This window comes from Epinephelus lanceolatus, chromosome 9 (assembly GCF_041903045.1).
Source record: "Epinephelus lanceolatus isolate andai-2023 chromosome 9, ASM4190304v1, whole genome shotgun sequence".
In the NCBI taxonomy this organism is placed as follows: domain Eukaryota; kingdom Metazoa; phylum Chordata; class Actinopteri; order Perciformes; family Serranidae; genus Epinephelus; species Epinephelus lanceolatus.
The window spans coordinates 25,717,940-25,741,345 of NC_135742.1; the positions used below are offsets into that span (position 1 = coordinate 25,717,940).

At 41.5% G+C, this 23,406-nt stretch overlaps 1 protein-coding gene across 1 annotated transcript; it reads right to left on the reverse strand.

Moving 5' to 3' along the window:
* Positions 1–711: 711 nt before the first annotated feature.
* Positions 712–23,406, reverse strand: plekha2 (pleckstrin homology domain containing A2). The gene is made up of 12 exons (XM_033620621.2): positions 23,267–23,406; positions 15,859–16,019; positions 15,673–15,729; positions 14,579–14,627; positions 14,342–14,439; positions 9,016–9,147; positions 8,669–8,758; positions 8,507–8,575; positions 8,334–8,404; positions 5,781–5,844; positions 4,121–4,198; positions 712–3,246 (listed from the first exon to the last, which is right to left on the reverse strand). The coding sequence occupies exons 2-12, from the start codon at positions 15,997–15,999 to the stop codon at positions 2,794–2,796; spliced, it is 1,302 nt and encodes a 433-aa protein (XP_033476512.1). The 5' UTR covers positions 16,000–16,019; positions 23,267–23,406; the 3' UTR covers positions 712–2,793.

Consider the following 23,406-nt stretch of genomic DNA (forward strand, 5'->3'; position numbering starts at 1 on the left):
CCCCTTTCGTGTGTCTCCTCTAATAATGAAGCTAAACCTACACCCTTGCCTCAACAAGCTAATCCCCTGATTCCCATCATTTCTTTCCTTTATCTTTCATCACCACTGGTCAGGCCACATGTTTCTGCTTGGCTTTCTCTCAGTACCTGGAGGAGCTCTGTCTTTAACAGACTGAAAACTCATTTTAACACAGCTGACATTTCACAGGCACTCAGGGCCTTTTTTTTCTTTTTTACCTACGACACAATTTAAACTGTTCAGTGGAGACATTTTACTCTGCTCGGTCCTGCAGCCACGCAGCTGCACTGGGAGACAGAGAGGAAAGTGGACGGAGGTCAGGACAGAGTTTTAGGCGTTTTACCTAATGGACCTTTGCACTGGACGTGTGAAACACTTCACTTAACACAGCCTCTGGGTGCTATATTGGCATGTGTATGGCGTACGTGCTTGTTTGTGTCTGCATGGTGTGCATGTGTTTAAGGTGATGGCATTAAAGGTCAGATATGTCAGTCTTGACCCTCTGCATGTCTGGCAGTTGGGACATTTTTTGCACTTGGGAGAGAAAGCAAAAAAAGGTCAAAGTTAGTTTGTGCTATATTTTGGTGTAAAATGTGAATTGACCCCAGTAGCCACTAGATGGCAGAGTGTGAAAAGTCAAGGTGAAACAAACTGAACTTTGGAGTTGATCAAAAACAACCCAAACAAGACAAATAAAAAGCATCATTTAATGTACAAGAAAGAAAATTAACATGACACGCAGGCAGATGAGTGCACACAGCTTCAGAAAACGGAAACAGGTGTGAACATGGTACCACATCAATGAAGTCTTGAGGTGAACCTGAGAAGGGCTGAGACTATTGGTGTAACAACGTAACGTATCTGAGGCATCATCTCAGAGGAAGCTGTAATATCCGCTGTGAAAGCTAAAAAAAAAATAACATAAGTAAATATGAGAAAAGCAAAGTGCAGAATTACGATTAAATTACCAGAAGTAGTGGCACATTTTCCCACATAATGCTGGAATAATAAGAAAATCACATTTACAGAGCTGTCAACCAGCTGATGAGCTGTACTTTGATGTTGGCAGTACATTCTACGACAAGTACCATCTAAAACACTGCTGTATTATCACGGTACCCTGTTAAAATGCTAAGAGGGGAGTCACAGTTTACTGACACGAATGGATTACTTCTGAACGGGCCTAATGGGCACAGACCCAGGGGCCCAAAGTGTCAGGGGGCACCCTTGCTTTCACTTGAAGAGACATGTACCAACCTGGGAGAGACTAAAAATGAAAACAAAGAGGTTCAAAACGACTACAAAGAGATGCAAAATGGGGGGCTCACAAAGACTACAAAAAAGGGGAAAACCAGAGAAAATGACAACAAAGAGACACAACATGACTAAAGCAACTACAAAGCGACTCAAAATGGCCACTAAGATACACAAAACAACTACAGAGAGATGCGAAACAGCTGCAGAGACACAAACTGACTCATAAAGACTAAAACAAGGGGAATAAACACAGAGAAAGTGACAAAAAGAGATTCAAAATGACTGCTAAGGAACACAAAATGACTACAAAGAGTGCAGAGAAACTACAAAGAGACTCAAAACGACTTCTAAGAGACACAAAACAACTACAAAGAGATGCAATACAGCTGCAGAGACACAAACTGACTCATACACAAAGAAAAGGGGAATAAACACAGAGAAAATGAGAAGAGACTCAAAATGACTACAAAGAGACTCAAAATGACCATTAAGGGACACAAAATTACTACAAAGATACAAACAGCTGCAAAGAGAAACATAGAGACTTATACAGACTACAAAAAGGGGAATAAGCACAAAGAGAAAATGACGAGAGACTCAAAATGACAACAAAGAGACACAAAGCAACTGCAAAGAGATGCAAAGCGACAACAAAAAGAGGCTGAACGACTCTGAGTTTCTTGCTCCTGTGTAGGAGAGGTGGTGGGGCAGTCTACATGTCTGTGCCCAGAGGCCCACTGTTTCATAATCCGCATATGTTTACTGATGATTTATCTTTAGGCCGAGTATTAAAAGCTCCTGTTTTAAAACATAGTGCAAACACATAAAAGCTGCTGCTGACATCAGAAGAGCCCCCAGTCAGTTAGCATGTGAGTGCATGTACCATTTTTATGAGACGTACACTTACACTTTCCCCCAGACACCTGATTAGATGTTAGTAATAAAATGCTTGTTAATTATTAATGAAGGTAACATAATGTGTGTCTCAGGAGGAAAGAGGGAAAAACACTGCCGGGCTCAAAAGACACTAAATAGACTAATTATTTTGAAGTACTTTAAGAACATAAGCTTGAATATAAAAATTATTGATACTCCTGTGTTTAAATGCCTTTAAACACTTGTTGAATACTTCCAGCAGGGGTGAAAACACGTTCTTGATGTTGTATCTCCGAGGGGAGCCAAGTGCAACAGATTGAAAGCATGTGCCATAACTTGTAAGTCTGCAAGAACAATTAACTACAAGATCATTCAAGTTTTCAGAGGAAGTTGCACTAAAAATACTCCATCGTACTTCTTCACAGTCCTGTCAACAACAAACACTGCGCCTGTTGGTCCCCTTCCAGCTGGGTGCATCCTTCATCTGTAATACAACTACATGTCCAGCAGGAGGCCCCGTTGAGGCAGATGGTCACAGTGTCACTTCATTAGCAGGGAATACTATTATTACCAGTCACATTCATTTTAAAGCAGGTACCAACACACAAGTCCACACAGGAGTCTAAACAGACTCTGGTGAACCTATACATCTGTGGTGCGGATGCTGTCGTCGTCCAGGCTGAAGGGAAAGCTGCAGCCGCTGTGAGGCTGAGGCTGCGAGCGGTGCCTCCGACGCCCGCTGGCCACATCTCCTGATGCTGTGAGGATCCCCAGTCCACTGGTTGAAGCTGCTGGAGGTGCACTGGGGCAAGGGTTTGGGGCAGAGAGGGAGTTGGAGGAGGAGGAGGTGGAGGAGGAAGTGGAGGAGGAGGAGAGAGAAGGTAAGGTGGTCACAGAGCTGAAGGCGCTGTCATCATCCTCTGTATCCAGGATGGAGGGCTCACCCGGAGGGACAGGCGTCCAGGGCTGCCAGCCCGGTGCCACAGAGCAGGACTTGACCAGTGTAGGTCTGCGCTCATCGTTCTGTTGACCCCGAGACGCCGAGGAGGCGTTGTGACTTCGATAGAGAGAGGATGCACGTTTAAATGAAAAACCCTGCAATGAGAAAGACAAAAGCATCATCAGTGCATGTAGCCAGCATGACATCAGCCAGCGATGAGCGTCTGTTGCTTAAGTTTTTGTGGTGTGCGGTTGGCACCAGTCAGCCTCTGATGCCTGTTTTTTTTGGCCGATTCAGCATGTTGAATCAGCATCGGAGCCATCAGAGGCTGCAAAGCCATCGGTGAGTGAAATATCTCTGATTGGCAGTTCAGTTCAGCTCCGTGTGGGAGAAGAGAAAAAGAAGTGAGTAAGGCAAAGAAATGGCTACAGTGAAGAGGGTGTGAGATCAAAACAAACTTGTTATATAACATAAGATTATGTTTTTAGCCACTGAACTCTTTAGCAGAAACAGCTCATAATCGTTTGAGTTGTTGTTCGCTAGTGCACAGTAAATATGATTTTGTTCTTTCATCATCGTGTTGTGTTGTTAATGTGCCAACTAGGTAACTAGAGCCTTGAATCCATCCTTTTGGTCTTCCAGTTTCCCTTTTTAAATGAGGAATACAGACCACCGCCACCTGCTGGTATGAAGAGATATTTCCTCTCATGCAGGCGCAGAACATACGTGCTAGCTGGCTGTTGGCTGTAATGTTTGTAGTGTGTTCAACTGCAACTTATGACCTTTGTTGACACTAGTTCGCAGATGCCCATTTGCTGTGTCTGAGCCTTTACATACAATTGGACTTGTGTTTTCAAGCCCCCTGCTGGTCATTAGAAAGAATGCAGGTTTAAGGCACTTAAATTGGCATTAAACCACCTCATTGATGTCATAATACCCAATAGTTTTTACTTCTCTACCAAGACAATATAGCGAGAAAGGATTGTAGATTTTTGTTGTGTGTGTGTCAAGGAGAAAAACAACAGTTACCTTAGGGGGACCTCTGAAGTCCTGGATCTTCATCTCAATGTCCCTAATCCAGCCATGCATCTCCTCTGGAGAATCTGTCTGTAGGAAAACATCACGAGAAGATAAAGCCTTGCAGAGCTGCACATATGCATATAATTTCACACTAGCTACTGTAGTGGTTTGTCCTATTGTGTTATATCACTGGCAAGCTTACTTGCCTGATTATTCAAAAATGAAAATAATAAGCAGTTGAAGAGGCCCTAGTTTATGAGGGCTGATGTGGTTAACATGAACATCAGCAGATATATAGCTATTGGGTTTTTTGGGGTTGTTTTTTTCAAATATCAGTAACCAGCTCTGATTATTCTAGTTTTTTTTTTTAAACTTAATTATTATTTAGTACTCATCATCAGCAATGCAGTGTACACATTTCCCTTTTTCACAGCAGTATATACCATTTATACACATTATATTCATAAATTACCTAAAAATGAAAGAAAACAGTATAGATATCCACTCTGAAGTCTTAACCCATTGGTTAGAAAAAGCAAAACTTAGATAAAAAAAAGTAATAATTGTCCATTTCACATTGCAATCACACAGATAAAGCCCAGGTGCAAAATCTGTTCTACAGACGATGATGTATAGTGTGTGTATATGATATGTGCATCAGGGGAATATAAAAGTCTGGCAAAGCACTACTGAATGATAAAACTCACTGTATTAATAAAGTCATGACAGAACTCCATCGTTAAGTAAAGACGGATATTTGTCATCTTAATGACTACATAATTTGTTCCATCTGATGGTTACGCACTTTAAGGCTGCTGTAAGGTATATATGTCAGAGGTATTTCTTATCCCTCACATTCAGACTTCCATGGATGACACCCAGTAGTACTACTGTGCTGTAATATCTTCGCATAGCATCAAATACCTCTCTTCAGTTCAAACCTAACTTTGGACATTGTCAAAATAGGTGGGTGTGATTGGCAGTGCATGTTCCACAGTTACTCCAACATGAGCTGGGATGTGTTGGGTCCATTTTAGATACTATTTCTGATGTTCTGACAAATCTAATTATTTTTTCCATTTAAATTCCCTCCATGCATTGGCATTAGTAAAGACTGTTCTAGTTCAAGATGATTTCTCACTTTGGTGTCTGCACTTCCACTATGATAACGGTCTCTGTATGATCTATTTTTGATTATGTGTTGGGTTTTTTTTTTCAGTTTACTAAATGTTCGTCATGCTTCCTTTTTCTTTTGGCACAGTCAAAAATAAAAGCGCTCATGCTTGCAACCTCTCTCTGTCTCTCTCTCTCCCAGCACTTCCCATCTGATCCGACCCCCACCGGCTCAGTCAGCTGTTCTCCCAGGAGAGAACGACAGGATGTTATTGTTGTTATCAAAACAGATGGCTTTGCCCATTTCACAAAAACAAACATTTTATGCTCCTAAAATAAGTGAACGTGCCACACATCAGCAGCAGAGCATTTAGAGAAAACAACTCAAAACATCAGGACAGATACACCTGCCAACATCGACCCTCTGTGCTCTGACTACAAAGTAACTTGGATCTAATAAATGCTTTCACCCAGAGCCAGAGAGCACCCAACAGATTTTAAACTAGTGAGGAACAAAGCCTCTGATTGGCTGGTATAACAGGAAGTGGGATTGTACCTGAATATAGAAGGTTCGGGAGCCGGTGATGATCTCAAACAGGTTATCTCTCAGCAGAAGATCCCTGATGGACACACAGAGAGGAGAATTATTATGCTGAATAATACAGTGGCTACAAGGAGGGCTAAATACTAGCGGTGTAGCGCAAATCTACAATATGAATCAGTGTTTTTATTTTTCTGTATTCGTATCTATATTCAGACATAAACAGAAAGTGTCCAGGTGTTAACCGCACATTGTTAGAAATTATCAAGACAACCACCATCTTCTTCAGCTTGTCATTTTCTAATGTTATTTATTCGCCTCATACTGATATGTGTAAGTTTAGCTGTTCACAAAATACACAAAATAACCTAAATTAATCAAATGGTAAAGCATTATTTTACTAGCCTGGAAATCCAGACCCAAATCTAGAAAGATTTAGGGTCTGGCTATGAGTAATGCAAATGGCCCAACTCAAGGGGCGGCACCAAGCGTGCATTTGTAAATATCACGACCAATCAGAACAATACACAGGGTGATGTATCCAGAGTGCTACCAGCAGAGCTAACTGGTAGATTAGACTCTTGCTGTATCCGGTCGGCAAAACAGCAAAAACGTCCTTCTTGCAAAGGAAAGACTCGAGCGCCGTCTTCTGTTCCTCTTTTAGAGAAAAAGCCAAGTCTAACTCGTTCATTGTAGCGGCCAAATCCGTTTCAAACAACTGGTGTTCATCCGTAGCCATCTTGCAATGTTTACTGACTGATTCCGGACTTCGTCGTCGCAGCGCTGTCGTCATCTGTTTAGCTCGCCTCTGGCCCGCCTATATCAGATACACCGATGTGATTGGTGCAGCTCAGCTCCAAGGGCATGGGTAATGAACATCATTACGGATTGCCAGAGTGACTTGCTGAGCAAATTCAAATTGTACTCTAGCGAGAACTCTGGATTTCCAGGGTATTATTTTAGATTATTTTAAAAAGAAAACTGTCTAAACTGAGTCTGTAACTGTATAAGAGTCCACTCAGCCCAAAATCAAAAATATGTGTTTGTCCTTCTACCTGTAGTTCTATTTATCAGTCTAGATTGTTTTGATGTGAGGTGTCAAACGACGAAGATACTACAACAAACTACACCCATCAAACTTATCACCGTGCATAAGGAAGCATGCATTTACTCACGGATGAAAAGCATGTGCTTGTGACAGTGTGAGATGTAAACATTAATGTTGTCCTCCTTGGCTGAGCTGTAACATTAGCTAGCTCAATGGTGCCAAGTGAATTAGCAGTAGCGCAGGCTTTCTTCTGCGCAGTGATAGGGTTGACGAGTGTAGTTCGGTGGAAAGAAAAAAGTTCCTACATGAAACTGCTCATAACAAGGTCTGTGGATTATCTTGAATAACTGGGTCATGATTTCTGTAAAGAGACATTGCTGTTGAGTTTTTCAAATATATAATTTTTTGGCGCTTTGAGCACCACAATCCGAGTGCCATCTAGTTCCATTATGTTAAAGAGAAGACGGACATCTCTACGGCTGATATCTCCAACACTCTGCAACTCACGCCCAAAGAATCTAGATGGATAGATAGCATGACATGTACGAGGAAAAATATGTATTTTTGATTTTGGTGGAAATAAATAGTGGAAACACAATGTGAGTTTTTAACAGTGGGAAAATACAAGTCAGAATCACATTGGGTTGTATTGTGTGATTTCGCTTTAAAAAGTAGAGGTTATGTATTTATAAAAGAGAAGGAAGTGTCTGTGATAAAAAAAAGAGAGAGACCAAAATAAAATGAGCCATAATCACTTTTTTTTTAAAAGACACTTATGCACGCAATATGAGACGGTCCAGATAAAAATAATTTATATGAAGAGTTATTAAAAAAATGAGAGGGACATTTCTTAAAAAAAAACTTAAAACCTCTCTTGGCAATTGTGCATGCACTTTTGAGATGGTCCCTAACTTCAGCTCTTCAGTTTTCATTTACTGTCAAGTCGTAAAACAACACCTGTGCAACTTCAGTCAAGCCTGATCCTGCACTGAGCAACACACCTGGAGAAAACCGATGAAATGATATTCAGGATAAACCTCTTTGAGTGTCTGAATATGAAACTTGACTTACTGACACCTCAATGTTAACCTGTTGTTTGTTTATACACTACATAAGTTTTGATGGTGTTCGTGTCTGTTCAAAGTGTAATTTGTTCTTACAGGGTTCTCACACCTTTTTAAACACCAAATTTAAGGACTTTCCTGGGACTTTCCAGGCCCAATATCCTCAAAGAACCCAACACAGCAAAAAGAGCCTCTTTACTAACGCTAAGTAAAGAACATATCAAAAGCACTTCAATTTATATTCCTGCACAAAATATATAAATTCAAGTAGATTAAATGACCTCTGTCTGTTTGTCTTTTTTTCAAAACCATACAAGGCATTGATTTTCCCCCTCACAACCCTTCAAGGATTTCAAGTATGTGTGAAAATCCCATCATATTCACCAGAGAGACAGACACACAGAGAGAAAGTAGACTGGTGGGAGAATTTGACTGCGTGATTCACATTTGACTCACCCTGACTTGACGAGACATTCATGGACCTTCTGAATGTCTCTCAGCTGAATAGCTCGGAGAGGCTCCTTATCCTGGGACATAAGTAAACACAATTCAGACATGGGCAGACAAAGACCACAGTCACACAAAAACATCAACATGTCAGAGGAAAAACAAAAAATCTGGCTCCTCACCGTCTCAGACTTGTAGTAACTGACTGCATTGTCATCCAGGGTGAAAAACCTCCTCTTCCAGCTCTTCCTCTGAAACACATACACACCACCGCATTGCAGTTTCCACATGCAGCATTTTATTTAAACACAAAGTTTATCAGGTTTAAGTGGCTGGGTACTCACCACATTTCCTTGTTTGACACAGTAACCGCACCTCAGCACGCCTGGCCTGCTGCCCTTCCTCTCTCTCCCTTCTGTCTCTTCGCTCTCGTTCTGAAACATTTCACCATAAACCATCTTCAGTATCATTACAACAATCGTGGTCATGATGACCACCATCTTCAGAACACATCAGATTACACACAGCGTGGTTTTGGAGGCCGAGAGCGAGCTGTACTCTGCTCTGCTTAAAAATAAATGCAGCAGACAAACACAATGCTCGTTAACGCTAATTCTGGCTCCCAGCATTATCAGTGTCTCCTTTAATATTGTCGTAGTAACCACATTGGTTTTAGCTTCCTGTTCATTACCTGGATGGGAGTGTGCACCACCACGCCACCGATGATCTCGGCCTTGTAGGCCTGCTGTCTCTTCCCTCCCTGAGTGTCGCTGATTACTGCGGCCACCACGGACCGCGGAGGAGCAGGGCCAGGCTTAGGAACCTGTCAGCACAGCAGCAGTTAGGATGATATTAACGAACATGGGATTAACAAGTGGAGCTTAGTGGGTAAAGCTTGCTACCAATTGCCATGGGTTAGTGGTTTAATTTCCACTGGGAGTCTCCATGCTGCAACACTGCAACTGTAATATGTTCTGCATGAAAACCTCCAACACTCTATAGGGTTGTTTGAATTTTATCATTCTTTACCAAGAGCTAGACACAAACCAGTGAACAGATCTCACACGGCTGAAAGACAAAGACAGGTTATGGTACAATCTATTAACTTTGTTTGGAAAAAGCAATGCCACTGTGTTAAAAAAAGAGGGAAAACTATCCCATTTTGTGTCAAGAAGTCAGATAAAATGGGTAAAAATGGAAGAACAACCATTAGGCTCTATCTCATATTATGGACTGCTCAGTAGCTTGGCTACTATCAAAGTCTGCAAAGTGTAATCTTACATTATTTATCACACTCAACATATTCCATTCAATATGTAGGTTGCTGCCCAAAAAGCACATATCTACTGATACTAGCATGGTGTGGATGTCATGTTATTCCACTGCACATGGCCACTGGGATACACGCTGTTACGCACATAGCAACAGAGCCTTTGATTTATGGACAGACTAAACCCATGGCAACATGGGTGCCCCCAACATGGACATTTATTACTGGATTTAAAAGTTTTACAAAGTCTCTAAAATGTTCCATGCTGGATTATAATGCTTCTGAAAGGGAGAATACAACAGTGACAAAGTGGAGACCATTTTAAAGTATGTGTCTAGACCGCAGCATCTATCTATGAATAGTAAATAGAGTATTTTGATGTCATACACAGCATCAATGACCTTGTTATTTAAATGTATTAATAATTATGTGGTATCAGATCGGTGAATAGACACTACTAGAGATGACACAATGCTGATTAAGCCGATCGGCTCCTCTAACAACTCGTGCTATTTTTCAATATCATTTTTAGTTTGTGTGTTAACCAGCGACATTCCCGCACTGGCGCACAGAAAATGCTTCCTCACAACAAGAAGGGAGGGGGAGGAAGAGCGGAGAGTCTCATAGCAAGAGGTAGAGCGCAGGTAGAAAGAGAAAGCAACATGGCGGAGAAGCAGCCGAGACACGGTTCAGAAGTGGATCCTACTACAAAGAAAAAGCCTGGACGTTCGGCTGAAGGCAAAGAAGGAAAGTGACCGACGGAGAAGGCAAACAAGGATTTGTATTGGCGTCGCTTTTCCTCGGTGGAGAGCCCTGAAGGAAGAAATTGGGCTGAGGACAGACACGGATGTTGCCTTGCTGCTGTTGGATAAGTAAGTGACTTGGTTTATCAATCAATCAATCAATCAATTTTATTTATAAAGCCCAATATCACAAATCACAATTTGCCTCACAGGGCTTTACAGCATACAACATCCCTCTGTCCTTATGACCCTCGCAGCGGATAAGGAAAAACTCCCCAAAAAAAACCCTTTACCGGGGGAAAAAAAAACGGTAGAAACCTCAGGAAGAGCAACTGAGGAGGGATCCCTCTTCCAGGACGGACAGACGTGCAATAGATGTTGTACCGAACAGATCAGCATAATAAATTAACAGTAATCCGCATGACACAATGAGACAGAGAGAGAGACAGAGAGAGAGAGAGAGATGCAGGTAATGACAGTAGGTTACAACAACATTATTGAAAGTAATAATATTATAGTTATAGTTCTGGCTACTGTGGTACAATATGTTGAAAGTATGTATTAATATCTGGCAGTATACATGTGTGACAATAGTCATATGTGTATAATAACAGTAGAAGTATGACTAATGACTAATGATGGCAGCAGCAGCAGGAGGCATCTGGCAGGACCACGGCAGCAGCACAACCACACACGTCACGCTGTCCAGGCACCGCTGCGATATGAGTTAATCTGAGAGACAGTGGAGCACAAAGGCTCCGGAGAAGAAGCCGAGTTAGTGACATCCAGAATGGCCGAGTTAGCAAGATGCAGTAATAGAATACAAGAGAGAAGGAGAGAAGGTGCCCGGTGTATTATAGGGGGGTCCTCCGGCAGACTAGGCCTAAGTCAGCCTAACTAGGGGCTGGTACAGGGCAAGCCTGAGCCAGCCCTAACTATAAGCTTTATCAAAGAGGAAAGTCTTAAGTCTAGTCTTAAATGTGGAGACGGTGTCTGCCTCCCGGACCGTAACAGGAAGATGATTCCACAGGAGAGGAGCCTGATAGCTGAAGGCTCTAGCTCCTGATCTACTTTTGGAGACTTTAGGGACCACGAGTAACCCTGCGTTCTCAGAGCGCAGTGTTCTGGTGGGATAATATGGCACTATGAGCTCACTAAGATATGATGGAGCTTGACCATTTAGAGCTTTATAAGTTAACAGTAGGATTTTAAATTCAATTCTGGATTTTACAGGGAGCCAGTGCAGAGAAGCTAAAACAGGAGAAATATGATCTTGTTTCTTAGTTCCTGTTAGTACACGTGCTGCTGCATTCTGAATTAGCTGGAGAGTTTTTAAGGACTTACTAGAGAGAGAGAGTTTATAATTATATAATGAGTAGTATGTGTTGCTGTTACATGTACTGGACCTAGTACTTAATTATTTTCTTGGAAATGGTGCTATGAACGTAATGTAATGTTAGCAGCCTGGTGTTCGCCACGTTGTGTAGCGTTGTGTACATGGTGTGAAGCGAGTGTTACTCTGTGTACACGGTGTGTGGCAAGTGTTACTCTGTGTACATGGAAGTGCCGGCTTATTTGTTGTAATAACGCATTATCCGCTGGGGGGCGACAGAAGTTACGCACTATAGCTTTAAACACGAAAGATGAGGAGGGGTCACATTACACTACTTCAACCAAAGATAAATGCAGTGAAACACAGAAGTAACTTCATAGTCACAGCAATCTAGTGAAAGGGTTCTGGGAAACAACTGGAGAGGCTATTCTTAAAACAAGCCAGCAAAAGTCTGTAGATGTTCGCTACAGTATGGATGTTCAAACAAATTTTGATTTCTTTCTTGATGTTTTACTGTCAGTTTATCATGATGGGTGAAACAGTGACATTGCAGTCATTTCAGTGACTGTATGTGATGTAAGTGTAAACATGTGTTTATTACCTCTGCCAAGGAGGTTATGTTTTCGCTGGCGTCTGTTTGTCTGTTTGTTTGTCTGCAAAATAACTCAAAAAGTTCTGAACGGCTTTTGATGAAATCGGTCGAAGCGAAGTGGATAAAATAATGAAATGGCGGGAAATCCGAGCTGCTTGGTGGAGGTCTGCGCTCCCAGAGTGCTTTTCTAGTTTTATATGTTCTGACAATGACATCTAACAAGGATCCAAATAAACAACCAACAGTTCACTACTTTTAGCTGAAAAAAAGTCACAAGCTAGCTAATGAGTTTTTAAAAAAAAAGAAAAAAAAAAAGCCACTGTCGCACATTAGCAGCGGGCAGCTGTGGCTTAGATGTAGAGCAGGCTGTCCACCAATTAGAAGATTGGCGGTTCAATCCCCAGCTCCTCCAGTCTGAATGTCGAAGTTTCCTTGAGCAAAATACTGAACCCCAAATTGCTCCTGATGGCTATTGAGTGTTAAAAACTGAGTAGCAGGTGGCACTTTGCATGGTAGCCTCAGCCACCAGTGCGTGAATGTGACTCGTAGTGTAAAAAGCGCTTTGAGTGGACGGATGACTAGAAAGGCACAACACAAGTGCAGGTCCAGGGGGTGGCCTGAGACTGCATCGACTCTGGTTTGATTCCGGTCAAAGACCAAGTTTTACGTTAAACCCTCCTCACTCTCTCTCCTTTTATTTCCTGTCTGTTTTCACTATAAGCTACCACATTAAGACAAAATGGCCTCAAAAATCTTAACAAATAATCCAATTTCCCTACAAAGTATAAGACAAACATATTAACAAAATATATACTCTTCCACCCCTTGATGTGTCTGGAGAAGACAAATCACAGAAATATCATGTGAAGGGTTTCATTTTGACCGTTCTATCATTTGTAAATCACTAAATTCTTCAGTTCTTTACTTTCATTCCTGCATTAACATAAGGTCCATTCTGGTTTAGGAAGTATTTTTTAGTTTTCATTGAGGTCAAGGAGGGTGAGAAAAGGCGGCAGAGAAGCCCTCCCGTCAAAGGGGAAGTGAAAGAGAGAGTGAGCGGCGCTGCTTCCTGTGTCAGCATGCAGGTGAGAGAAAAAGAGAACCGCTCGTCTCTGTCATCTGGATGTCACCAGTCAAAAATGCGCCGGTCATCTCGTTAAACACAGACAAATATTATGCAAATGTGCAACCTGAATGTGACACACACAGTGGTGTTTTGACACCTCCACCACAGTGACGTCTGTGTGTTATCGCTCATATTCATGCACATTCACAATTTCCTCTGTCAATAAGTGTGTGAGAGGGTATCTGTGGGCTGCGTGCCAGCATTGCACCCCCTCGGGCCAAACTGGTTTCAGTTACATCACCACAAACTGTAGCTTCCTGTGCTCAGGTGGAAATCCCTTATCAATAACTGATTGTTCAGCCTCTTTCTAAACACACATCAGACAAATACATTTGGCCATAACATTGTGTGTGTGTGTGTGTGTGTGTGTGTGTGTGGGTGTGTGTGGGTGTCATGCTTACAAAGCTCTGTATATTGCTCGTCATGATCACATTGTCGATCTAATATCTGAGGCTGTGCAAAAAGCTTTACCATCAAGCGCTGCAATGTATAAAAACTTGAGAGTGTTGCCAGGTTGGTTTGACCTGGATTATGACATCTTTGCCAACATCCCCAATACACCTGACATTGTTTTTGTTGATAGTCGCCACATGGAGGTCCTGATTTTGGAAGTAGGCTGTGTGTTTGACCTGTACATGGACCAGGCTTTCCATGACAAATATTCAAAATATCAACCATTACTCCAAATCATAACAAGTCTTGGTTACAAATGCAGATTCTCCGTACTCATATTTGGAAGCCTGGGCCATGTGTATAAATATACCATTTTGCTCTGTTTCTGCTGTTATAGGCAGCTTGGCTGTATGGAGGAGAAGATGCTATGTATTTCCATGAGTGACCAGTATTGTCTTCTTGACCCCTTTTGTATTTGATTCCCTGCCATATTTAATGTAATTGGTGGAATCAAATAAAGAATTCAAATGTGTGTGCAGGTGTGTGTGTGTTGCACTCACAGTGATCTTGCTGGCCTTGTTAAGAGCTTCCACCCAGTCCCTCATGTCAGTCACATCGTTGGCTTGGAGGAAATACCTCCGGGAAACTGCGTTGATGACTACAGAAATAGACATGAATTCCATGAATATCCACAATCATCTCATTATATCATTTTATCACATGTGTGAATAAAATTAATGTCATTGTGCACTTCTGCACAAGCATGACTCAGTGTTTCCCCGAAAAAAGAAACTCACCAAAGCAGAACTCTGTCTTGGGCTTTTGCTTTGCTGCAGCTTCACTCACCTGAAGAGAGAGGGAGACAGAAGGAAAGGGAAGCAGACCGTAGGAGGGGAGACGAGACAAAAGGAGAGAAGAGACAGGAGGAAAGGAAAGGAGACCAGACAAAAGGAGAGGGGAGAAGAGAAAGGAGGAAAGGGAAGGAGGCCAAAGGAGAGGAGATGAGACAAAAGGAGAGAAGATGACAGACAGAAGGAAAGGGAACGAGACAAAAGGAGAGAAGATGATAAACAGAAGGAAAGAAAAGGACACAAAAGGAGAGGATAGACAGAAGGAAAGGGAAGGAGACCAAAGGAGAGGAAAGGAGAGGCGACAATGGTAGAGGAGAGAGGAGAGTGAAGGAAAGGAAAAGAGACAAAGGGAAAAAAGGTGACATACCGAAGGACAAGGAAGGAGACAAAAGGAGAGAAGAGGATAGCCCAGGGGAAAGGGAAACAGAAAAAAGGAGCAGAGAGGACAGACGGAGGGGAAGAAAAGGAGGCAAAAGGAGAGGAAAGTAGAGGAGACAAAAGGAGAGGAATGGATAGACAGGAGACGATTAACAGAAGGAAAGGGAAAGAGACCAAAGGAGAGGAGACAACGGTAGAGGAGAGAGGAGACAGAAGGAAATGGAAGGAGAGGAGAGGAGAGGAGAGGGAAAGGAAAGGAGACCAAAGGAGAGGAGAGGAGAGACAGAAAGAAAGGAGAGGAGACAAAAGGGGAGGAAAGGAGACAAAAGGGGAGGAAGGGAGAGAAGTGAGGAGAAGAAACATTTCATATCTTTGCCGTCTATTTGACTCAGAGTGTCCAGGGAGGAGTTGTCAGCGCTACAGTGCAGTGCACCCAGATGTCATTATCTCTGGTTAGCTCAGCGAGTGCTCTGACATCTGGAAAACTTCACAAAGTCTGCGTCTGCATGTGACTACAGATAACTCCGATGTGGCGTATCTGTGCACCCCATTTACATGTTCGTATCTGTGTGTATTGCTGTGTCTGTCACACTGCTCAGATGTCTCCTCTGCTGCACATGTATGTAAGTTACTACAACCCACAGCAAAGTGAGATGGTTTACCTTAGAGATGTAGGTTAGTTTCAGGCTGCCAACAAAGCTAGCTCCACTGGGCAGGTTCTGCATGCAAACACAAACACACAGACTCGTCATTGGCTCAGAGTCCAAGGTTACACAGCTCTTATTGGTCAATTTCACTTCCTCTTGCTGTTTGTGCAAGCGTGTGTCATGCATATATGTGTGGAGCACCTGAGGGTTGTCCATATACCACAGCAGAGCATTTTCCTGCGTGTCGAGGATGAAGTATCGCCTCTGGAAGCGGCAGCTGTTCTCCTTCTCCTCGATGTCCAGGAAGCCACATACACGGTTCAGCCGGTCAAAGTACGGCATGCTGCTGCTATCACATGTCACTGAGACGGACAGACGGACAGATAGAAAGACAAATACTCAAATCAGATGGACAATGAGAGGCAAAATATGTAAAGGGAGCAACAGAAGGAGATGGACTTGTAGAACAGAAAGGCAGAAACAGGCAGATGTGGAGGATAAACCATCTTTCATTTACTGTTCACACACACACACTCACACACACACAGGAAGAAAGAGACCCACTCGCACTCAGCAGTTTTTCATGTGACGTGATTGAGGCTGAGCAGCAAACCCTGAAGCCCGAGGCTGAGCTGAGGCCCTCCACCACAGCCAAAAATTACAGACTGCACTCAAGATCTGCACACACGCACATTTCCACTGGCCATGGAAGAGAGAGGGAGGGAGGAAAGGGAAAAAGAGGAGAGGCAGGGGGAGAGAGCTGGTGAGATGTATTCATTAGGATGATGCCATGCATGTGAATCACTGAGCTCACTATCACTAAATCACGACCCATTCAGCTCAGACACTCCAGGTATGCTGATGAAATTTCAACAATGTTTGCTTTCCAGGAGAATCTTATCCACGGCAGACATCTACACATGAGAGTGCTTTTTCATTTGTTGGAGGAGTCAGACGACTTCTGGCATGGCGAGAGCTCTATTTTATAATCTCGGCCTCTTTATTGCTGAGGGAACTTTCAGTCCCTTTGCTGCTGTTTCTTGTGCATCTCTGCAGACTAAACACGAAGTAATCACATGACATACTGTGCACAGTCGCCTCAGATGCACTGGATCAAAAGATGCAAAGCAGATTTTCTGCACATTGTCATTTTCATAAGTCCTTACACTTCCCCCATACTTGAATGTACTGAAAAGACTTCAGTGTAAATTGGTCACAAGGGCAGTGCTGGAAGAAGCACACAAATGTTTTTTTTTCTTTAAGATAATGTTTTGGGCATATTGCCTTTATCTTTTATTACTTTTTTTAATACATTTTTTAGTTTAACAAACTCATGAACTATTCAACATCAACAACAGAACGAAAAAGAAGGAAACAAACAAAAAAACCTATGCACAACAAAAAAATCCCACCACAAATCAACAACAGACGCTGCAATATATAAAGAATTAAAAGAAAGAGAGAAAACAGAAATATTATAGCATAGCACATACGGATGAAACACTCAGCCGTTGCCTATTAAGGACAGTCAAGTCAAAGTCTCTGTAGGAATGGAAAGGTTTCCAACAGGGCCGTAAATAAAGACAGTGCAGGCTGTGCGGTTACACTGGGGCCAATGGGATGGGGATGGGGGGCCCATAGAAAGTTGAGAGAAGAACAAACACTTGCAACTGATTCAGACTGCCACCTCAGAAATACGACTGTAATCAAATAAGAACTCACAGTAAACTGATAGTAGTGCCATTTGCTATTTATGCATCAAAAGGGTATGGTTTCCTATTTCTTTGTTTGGTTGTTGTTTTTTCGGTAAAACAGTCAGTAGCAACAAAATTATATGCTTATTAAATAAATTATAAAACACGTCTCCCATTGGTTTGTGGACTCCTGTTTTGAAGCCTTGAGCTCAGTATTTTGGCCATGGCCATCTTGATTTTTGAAGCCAGAAATGACCATATTTGCACAAGAGGCTAAAGCTGTGGAGGAGTGAGGGGTCATTTTAACATGGGGCTATATGGGGATTGACTCGCTCTTGGAGCAGGCCTCAAGTGGCCACTGGAGGAACTGCAGTTTTTGGCACTTCTCCATTGACGTCATTGTTCCGCTTGGTGCACATATGCAAAGATCCTAGCTGGGTAATATGCATGTTGATGCTGTCCAGAGTAAAGTCTCTATTTGACTATGTAATGAGATGATATGATATACAGTGGCTTGTTTTAGCTGCAAAATCTGGAACTAGGGCCTGTAAAAATTGCATGCACTGGGGCCCGTCGTCACTACCTTACGCCACTGGGCTCCAAAGTCTCCAATATGTGTCTGATGTATGATTGAGATCATGAGTCAGTTTCTCCAGAGGTATAAGAGCCAATACCTGTGATATCCACATACTGACCGTGGGAACCTGCAGAACAGACCACCGTAGCAACATATACTTTTTTAGTCAGAAACAGGAGGATTATTAGCAGAGATCTAGTGTCCATATCAAAAACATCTTCTGGAGTATGGTTTTAAAGGTAAAATGAGGAAGACAGTGTAAACTGTTTACCAGTGATCTCCTGAATCACAAAATAAACCTCTTTCCAGAATGTCTGGCTATTGCCTTTATTGATAGGACAGCTGTAGGTAGACAGGAAAGGTGGGAGACAGAGAGGAGATGACACACAGCAAAGGGCCGCGGGTCGGGTTGAACCTGGACCGCTACAAATGACTCAGCCTATGGGACGTACACTCTACCAGGTGGGTTGGAGATCGCCCCAGAACTACTCAAATCTTTTACTTGAGTAAAAGAAAAAAAAATGTATAAAAGTATAAGCATAAAAAAAACTTTAATTACTAAAAGTAAAAGTAGTCATTACACAGAGTGGCCCATATCAGAATAATGTATATGATATTATTGGATTATAATTATTAATGCATTCCTGTGTTCATCACTTTAATGTTGCAGCTGGTGAAGGCAGAGCACATTTAAATTAGTTTATATACCTCCAGGCAGGTAGCTTGTGAATTTGCCCCAGGGATGAAGGTAGTTTTCCCCTTTTCTTAACCTGTAATAATACATCATCATTTATATGTTGATTATATGTATCATTAACCTTAATCTAAAAATTTAACTAGTAATCACAGAGTTGTGGACTCCAGTCACATGACTTTGACTTGACTCAGACTCGAGTCATAACTTTGATGACTTCAGACACGACAAAATCCAAAAAGACTTGCAACTCGACTTGGACTTTAACACCAATGACTCATGACTTCACTTCGACTTGAACTTTTTGACTCAAGAATCAATTAAATTCTCTTTCCTTTAATGAATCAACTAACATTACCACTATTCATTCCCAGCAAGTCAACACTTAAATCACGAGCTCCACTTTGTTTGAGCCAATCCAAAAGCATTAAGTCAAGATGCAGGAGAGAAACATGAAGAACTAACGTTACGTTACTGAGCTTTATTAAGATACCAAAGATAATTTCATTTGCACACAGAAACTATGCAATGGTCAACAAAAAAACAATTTAAAGTATGCAAAATATGCAGGCTGAAAATTACAGATTGAGACACCACAACTTCAAATTTTGGTAAATATTTGAAGTGGCACAAAAAAACAGTAAGTTGAGGGAAATATGAATGTGGTGAGCTAATGCTTAACTAACATAGTTACATTGTTATTAAAATGGTGTTACATTTGGTGAAACGCAAATTATGTAAACTCAAAAAATTAGGACTTCTGACTTTACTCGGGACTTGCCTGTCTTGACTTGGGACATGAGTGCTAAGACTTGAGACTAACTTGTGACTTGCAAAACAATGCCTAAATAAAGTTATCAAATAAATGTGGTGGAGTAAAAGGTACAAAATTTGCCTATGAAGTGTAGTGCAATAAAGCATAAAGGTGCAGAAAATGGAAATACTCAAGTACATGTACCTCAAAGTTGTACTCTTGCACAGAACTTGACTAAATGTACTTAGTTACTTTCCACCCCTGCACAAAAGTAAAATGATGGCTAACTAGGCCACATCTGTGACTGATTTTATTTTTTTTTATCGGAACAAAAAGTATAACGTGACAGTCATATAAAATATATAATCAGGACTGAATGTCTGAGCCCTTTGCCAATACTTTTACAGGACTGTCCTAAATTTCCATAAACATTTCCATGAAAAGACACTGCACATATGACCCAACAACGCACAGACAAACATAGACACAGAGGAACAACACACAGGCTGCATCTTCACTGTGCTGGTGGATCTCCTGTGAAACTATTCTTAAGCCGAAAGTCAGAAAAATGCTTCATTTTGAAACTGCTTTGAAAAATTAGTGGGCTGTGTGTATGACGTGTCGGTTGTGTTACATTCATTTCTTTTGCCATTAAAATAGGTCAAAGATTCAAACCATTCAAAGGCCTTTTGCAGAGACTCTGGGTGTAATGGAAAAAAATAATGCCACAGAGGTCACACAGACACCAACGCTGAGGCTGAGACTGAGACTGACACACCCACACACACACACAAACGCACACCCGTGCATGCACGTATATAAACCATTTTGGGTATTGGAAAACATCAGGCTAACCATTACAGGGCGAAGCAGCAGTGAGGTTGTGGCATCTTTGGCAAACTTTACTAATAAATATAATTGAGACAGTCTTTAGCAGATTTCTATGAAACTTAAGTACTTTGGCTTTGAAATGTAACAGGATACACATCAGTTAATGTTAATACAGTCTGTGTGTGTGTGTGTGAAGGCAAGACACAGTGTACAGATCACAACAGTGATATCAGTGTTATTGTCTTTAACCACATCCAGGGCAGCAACGTGAAACCCACCTACACTCAGTTTACACATCTGCTTTACTTGTGGACAAGTTCAACTTCTTTTCTGAAACAGAAACTGAATCAAAATGGTATCAGTCACTCTAGAAATTTTGTAATGTGCGTCTATGAAGTTCAAAAGAATCAGTAAAATCAGGGCAGAACAGGCCACAACATCTCGACTTAAAGTGAAGCTCCACAAATGCTCAATCTTACACTTCCCTGAATGCAACTCAGTGGTCAAACCAAGATAGCACGTGGCAGATTTGCTCTGATTTGCTACAGTTCGCTCCAGAGTCACACAAGACAATATACAACTGATTTTAAACGCTTTAAGGCCCAGAGTGCAGGATTGATGGGCAACTATGAATTCATTAGTTTATCATCACTTGAAAATAAAAATCATTGATTTTTCTTTACCTTAGAATGAGCCATTTAAATCTACATACTGAGCGGGTTACGAGTTGTATGTACAAATCACATACTCACTCCAGGTAGGGCCATTTCCTTTTTTTTTGTTTTTGCATCGTCAGCCACCGTAGTTCTCCTACGCACGTGGCACATACTTTCATCACTAGGTGGCACTAATTGTGCATTCAGAATATCAGCGAAAATTTTGGCACGAGTTGCCGAGGTGACATCATTATGCAGAAACATAGTGGGTGAAAATAAATGTTCAGCTGATGGTAATATGCTTTTATTAATTCACAAATTTCATGTTAATTTTTTGCTCACATGTTATTTGTATTATGATGTAAGTTGTAACTGTTAGTTGCCGTCCATGTAAAGTGAACTAGATTAGTTAGAAAAGTCACTAACTAGCAATAGTGAGGTAAAGCAATATTTCAGTAGTTTTAGGGGATGTACTGCTGCAGCAACAATTCTGGGACAATATCACTTTATAATATAAAGCTTCAAACTGTTACTTGAATGCTCTGAGCAATAAAATACAACACATCTTCTTTGTGGTGTCCATGTTGTTTCCACATTACTAGCTCATGAACAAACCAAAGCTGGAAGAACGACTTCCAAACTCAGGAATTGGGACCATCCAAAGAGCACACAAACGCAGCATAAATCCTACACACTGGACCTTTAAGTTGTCTAACTGACTTTGACATGTGAATCAGTGGAGCACCCCTTTAACTTGCTGATTCGATTAGCCGATCATCTGAAAATTAACTGGCAACTAATCTAAGAATTCTGTAACACTTCCAAATTCAAGATTCCCATCTGTGAGGCTGACAGTGTTGGAATAATATTGATACTATTGATGCATTAATGTAAGAGCAATACGTCATTGTTGTAGGTGGTTGAGGTGAAGCTAATTTTAACAGTTTAATACACTTTCTATAACATGGCCTCATATTTTTAGGGACTGTCCAGAAATTACTGTTTTGAGGGTTTTGCAGTATTTTCTAAGTTAAGTGCAGCTACAACAGTTAATCGGTATATATTTGTCAGCAATCAAATAAATTGCCACGTAATTTGATAACTGATTATTGGTTTGAGTCATTTTTGTAAGAAAAAAAAATCAAATTTCTCATATTCCAGCTGCTTTAGTGTTAATATTTTCGGCTTTCTTTCCTCCTAGATGACAATAAACTGAATATCTTTGGGTTGAGGATAAAACAAGACTTTTGAGGATGTCATCTTGGACTTTGGGAAACACTAATCGATGTTGTTCACCATTTCTTGACATTCTATAGACCAAACAAGTAATCCTATAATCGAGACAATAATCGGCAGATTAATCAGAAATGAAAATAATCGTTAGTTGCACCCCTAAAGTCAAGGAGAGGGTCTATTGAAAATATTAATAAAGCTGGAGAGGGCCTCATCAGCCCCCTCACCACCCCAATCATTTTCATACAGTCATTATATGCATTCACAGTAGATTCCAGTCCCTTTTACAAGCCTGGCATGGCTACACATTTTGACAAATGAAAGTCTGCCACAATTAGACGCCTGGTCTAGTTGCCAAGCAGTTCATTTTTTTTGATAGAAGCTATTTGAATGTAGTTGTGTGTTGTTAGGAACCTAAAGTTATGTGTCCATTCCTCAATTACTCTGTAAGTTATTCATATTCCAATAGTCTGTAGGGGAATCAAAAGGGTTTGAAAGGAAAGGCCTGTCTCATACAGATGCCTATCCCAAACATAGGCCTTGTGATTTCAATGATTTGAGCAAATTATAAAGTGGTAACTAAAGCTGTAAAAATACAAGATTTCCCCCTAAAATGTGGTGGAGTAAAAATATTAAGCTACATAAAGTGGAAATGAAACAGCTCAAAATAGGCCTATTTAGAAGTTTTGGGCTGCTGGTTGGACAGAACAAGCTATTTGAGGACCTTGGGCTCTGGGAAGTTGTGACAGGCATGTTTCAATAGTGTCTGTCATTTTAGGGACCGGCACATTAATCACTTGCTTTCCTATGACAGCTGGATGTTCACAGTAATGATCACAGAGTGCAGACACAAGCTTCACGCCACCAAATGACCAATCTGGAGACCGTGAGCGCGTGCACGTCCCCCTATAACGTGATTATGAGCGTGCAATAAAAAGTTTAAGAGGCAGAGTTACTCAGCAACACCTGACAGACGTTACATTAGTTCAGCTCAGATGACCTGCACTGACTCACCAGATCCAACAACGATTTAACGGCCTGCCACACCTACAGCATTGTACCATCCGCGCGCATATAGCACACTCACACACACACAGGCAATGAGGCAACACACACATACACACACACACCCAGAGACTTATAAAGTGCCCCTGTCGGCTGACTACTTACCCACTGTGGAGAGTCAGTGTGCGCCACAGCCAGCGCCCAGCACGGCTCCGGAGCTCAGAGGACAGACCCGAGTTGGGTAAATAACGAGCATGTTACACAAAGTTTAAATAAGTTTTACAAACAGCCCCTATATGAACAAA

Bases quoted from the DNA above. Each gene is read 5' to 3' on its own strand.
- plekha2 (XM_033620621.2), bottom strand. From the start codon at position 15,999: ATGCCGTACTTTGACCGGCTGAACCGTGTATGTGGCTTCCTGGACATC. The intron at 14,628-15,672 runs GTAAACCATCTC...CTCTCTCTTCAG, and splicing joins AACTAACCTACATCTCTAAG to GTGAGTGAAGCTGCAGCAAA. The intron at 9,148-14,341 runs GTGAGTGCAACA...CTGTGCTGACAG, and splicing joins ACAAGGCCAGCAAGATCACT to GTTCCTAAGCCTGGCCCTGC.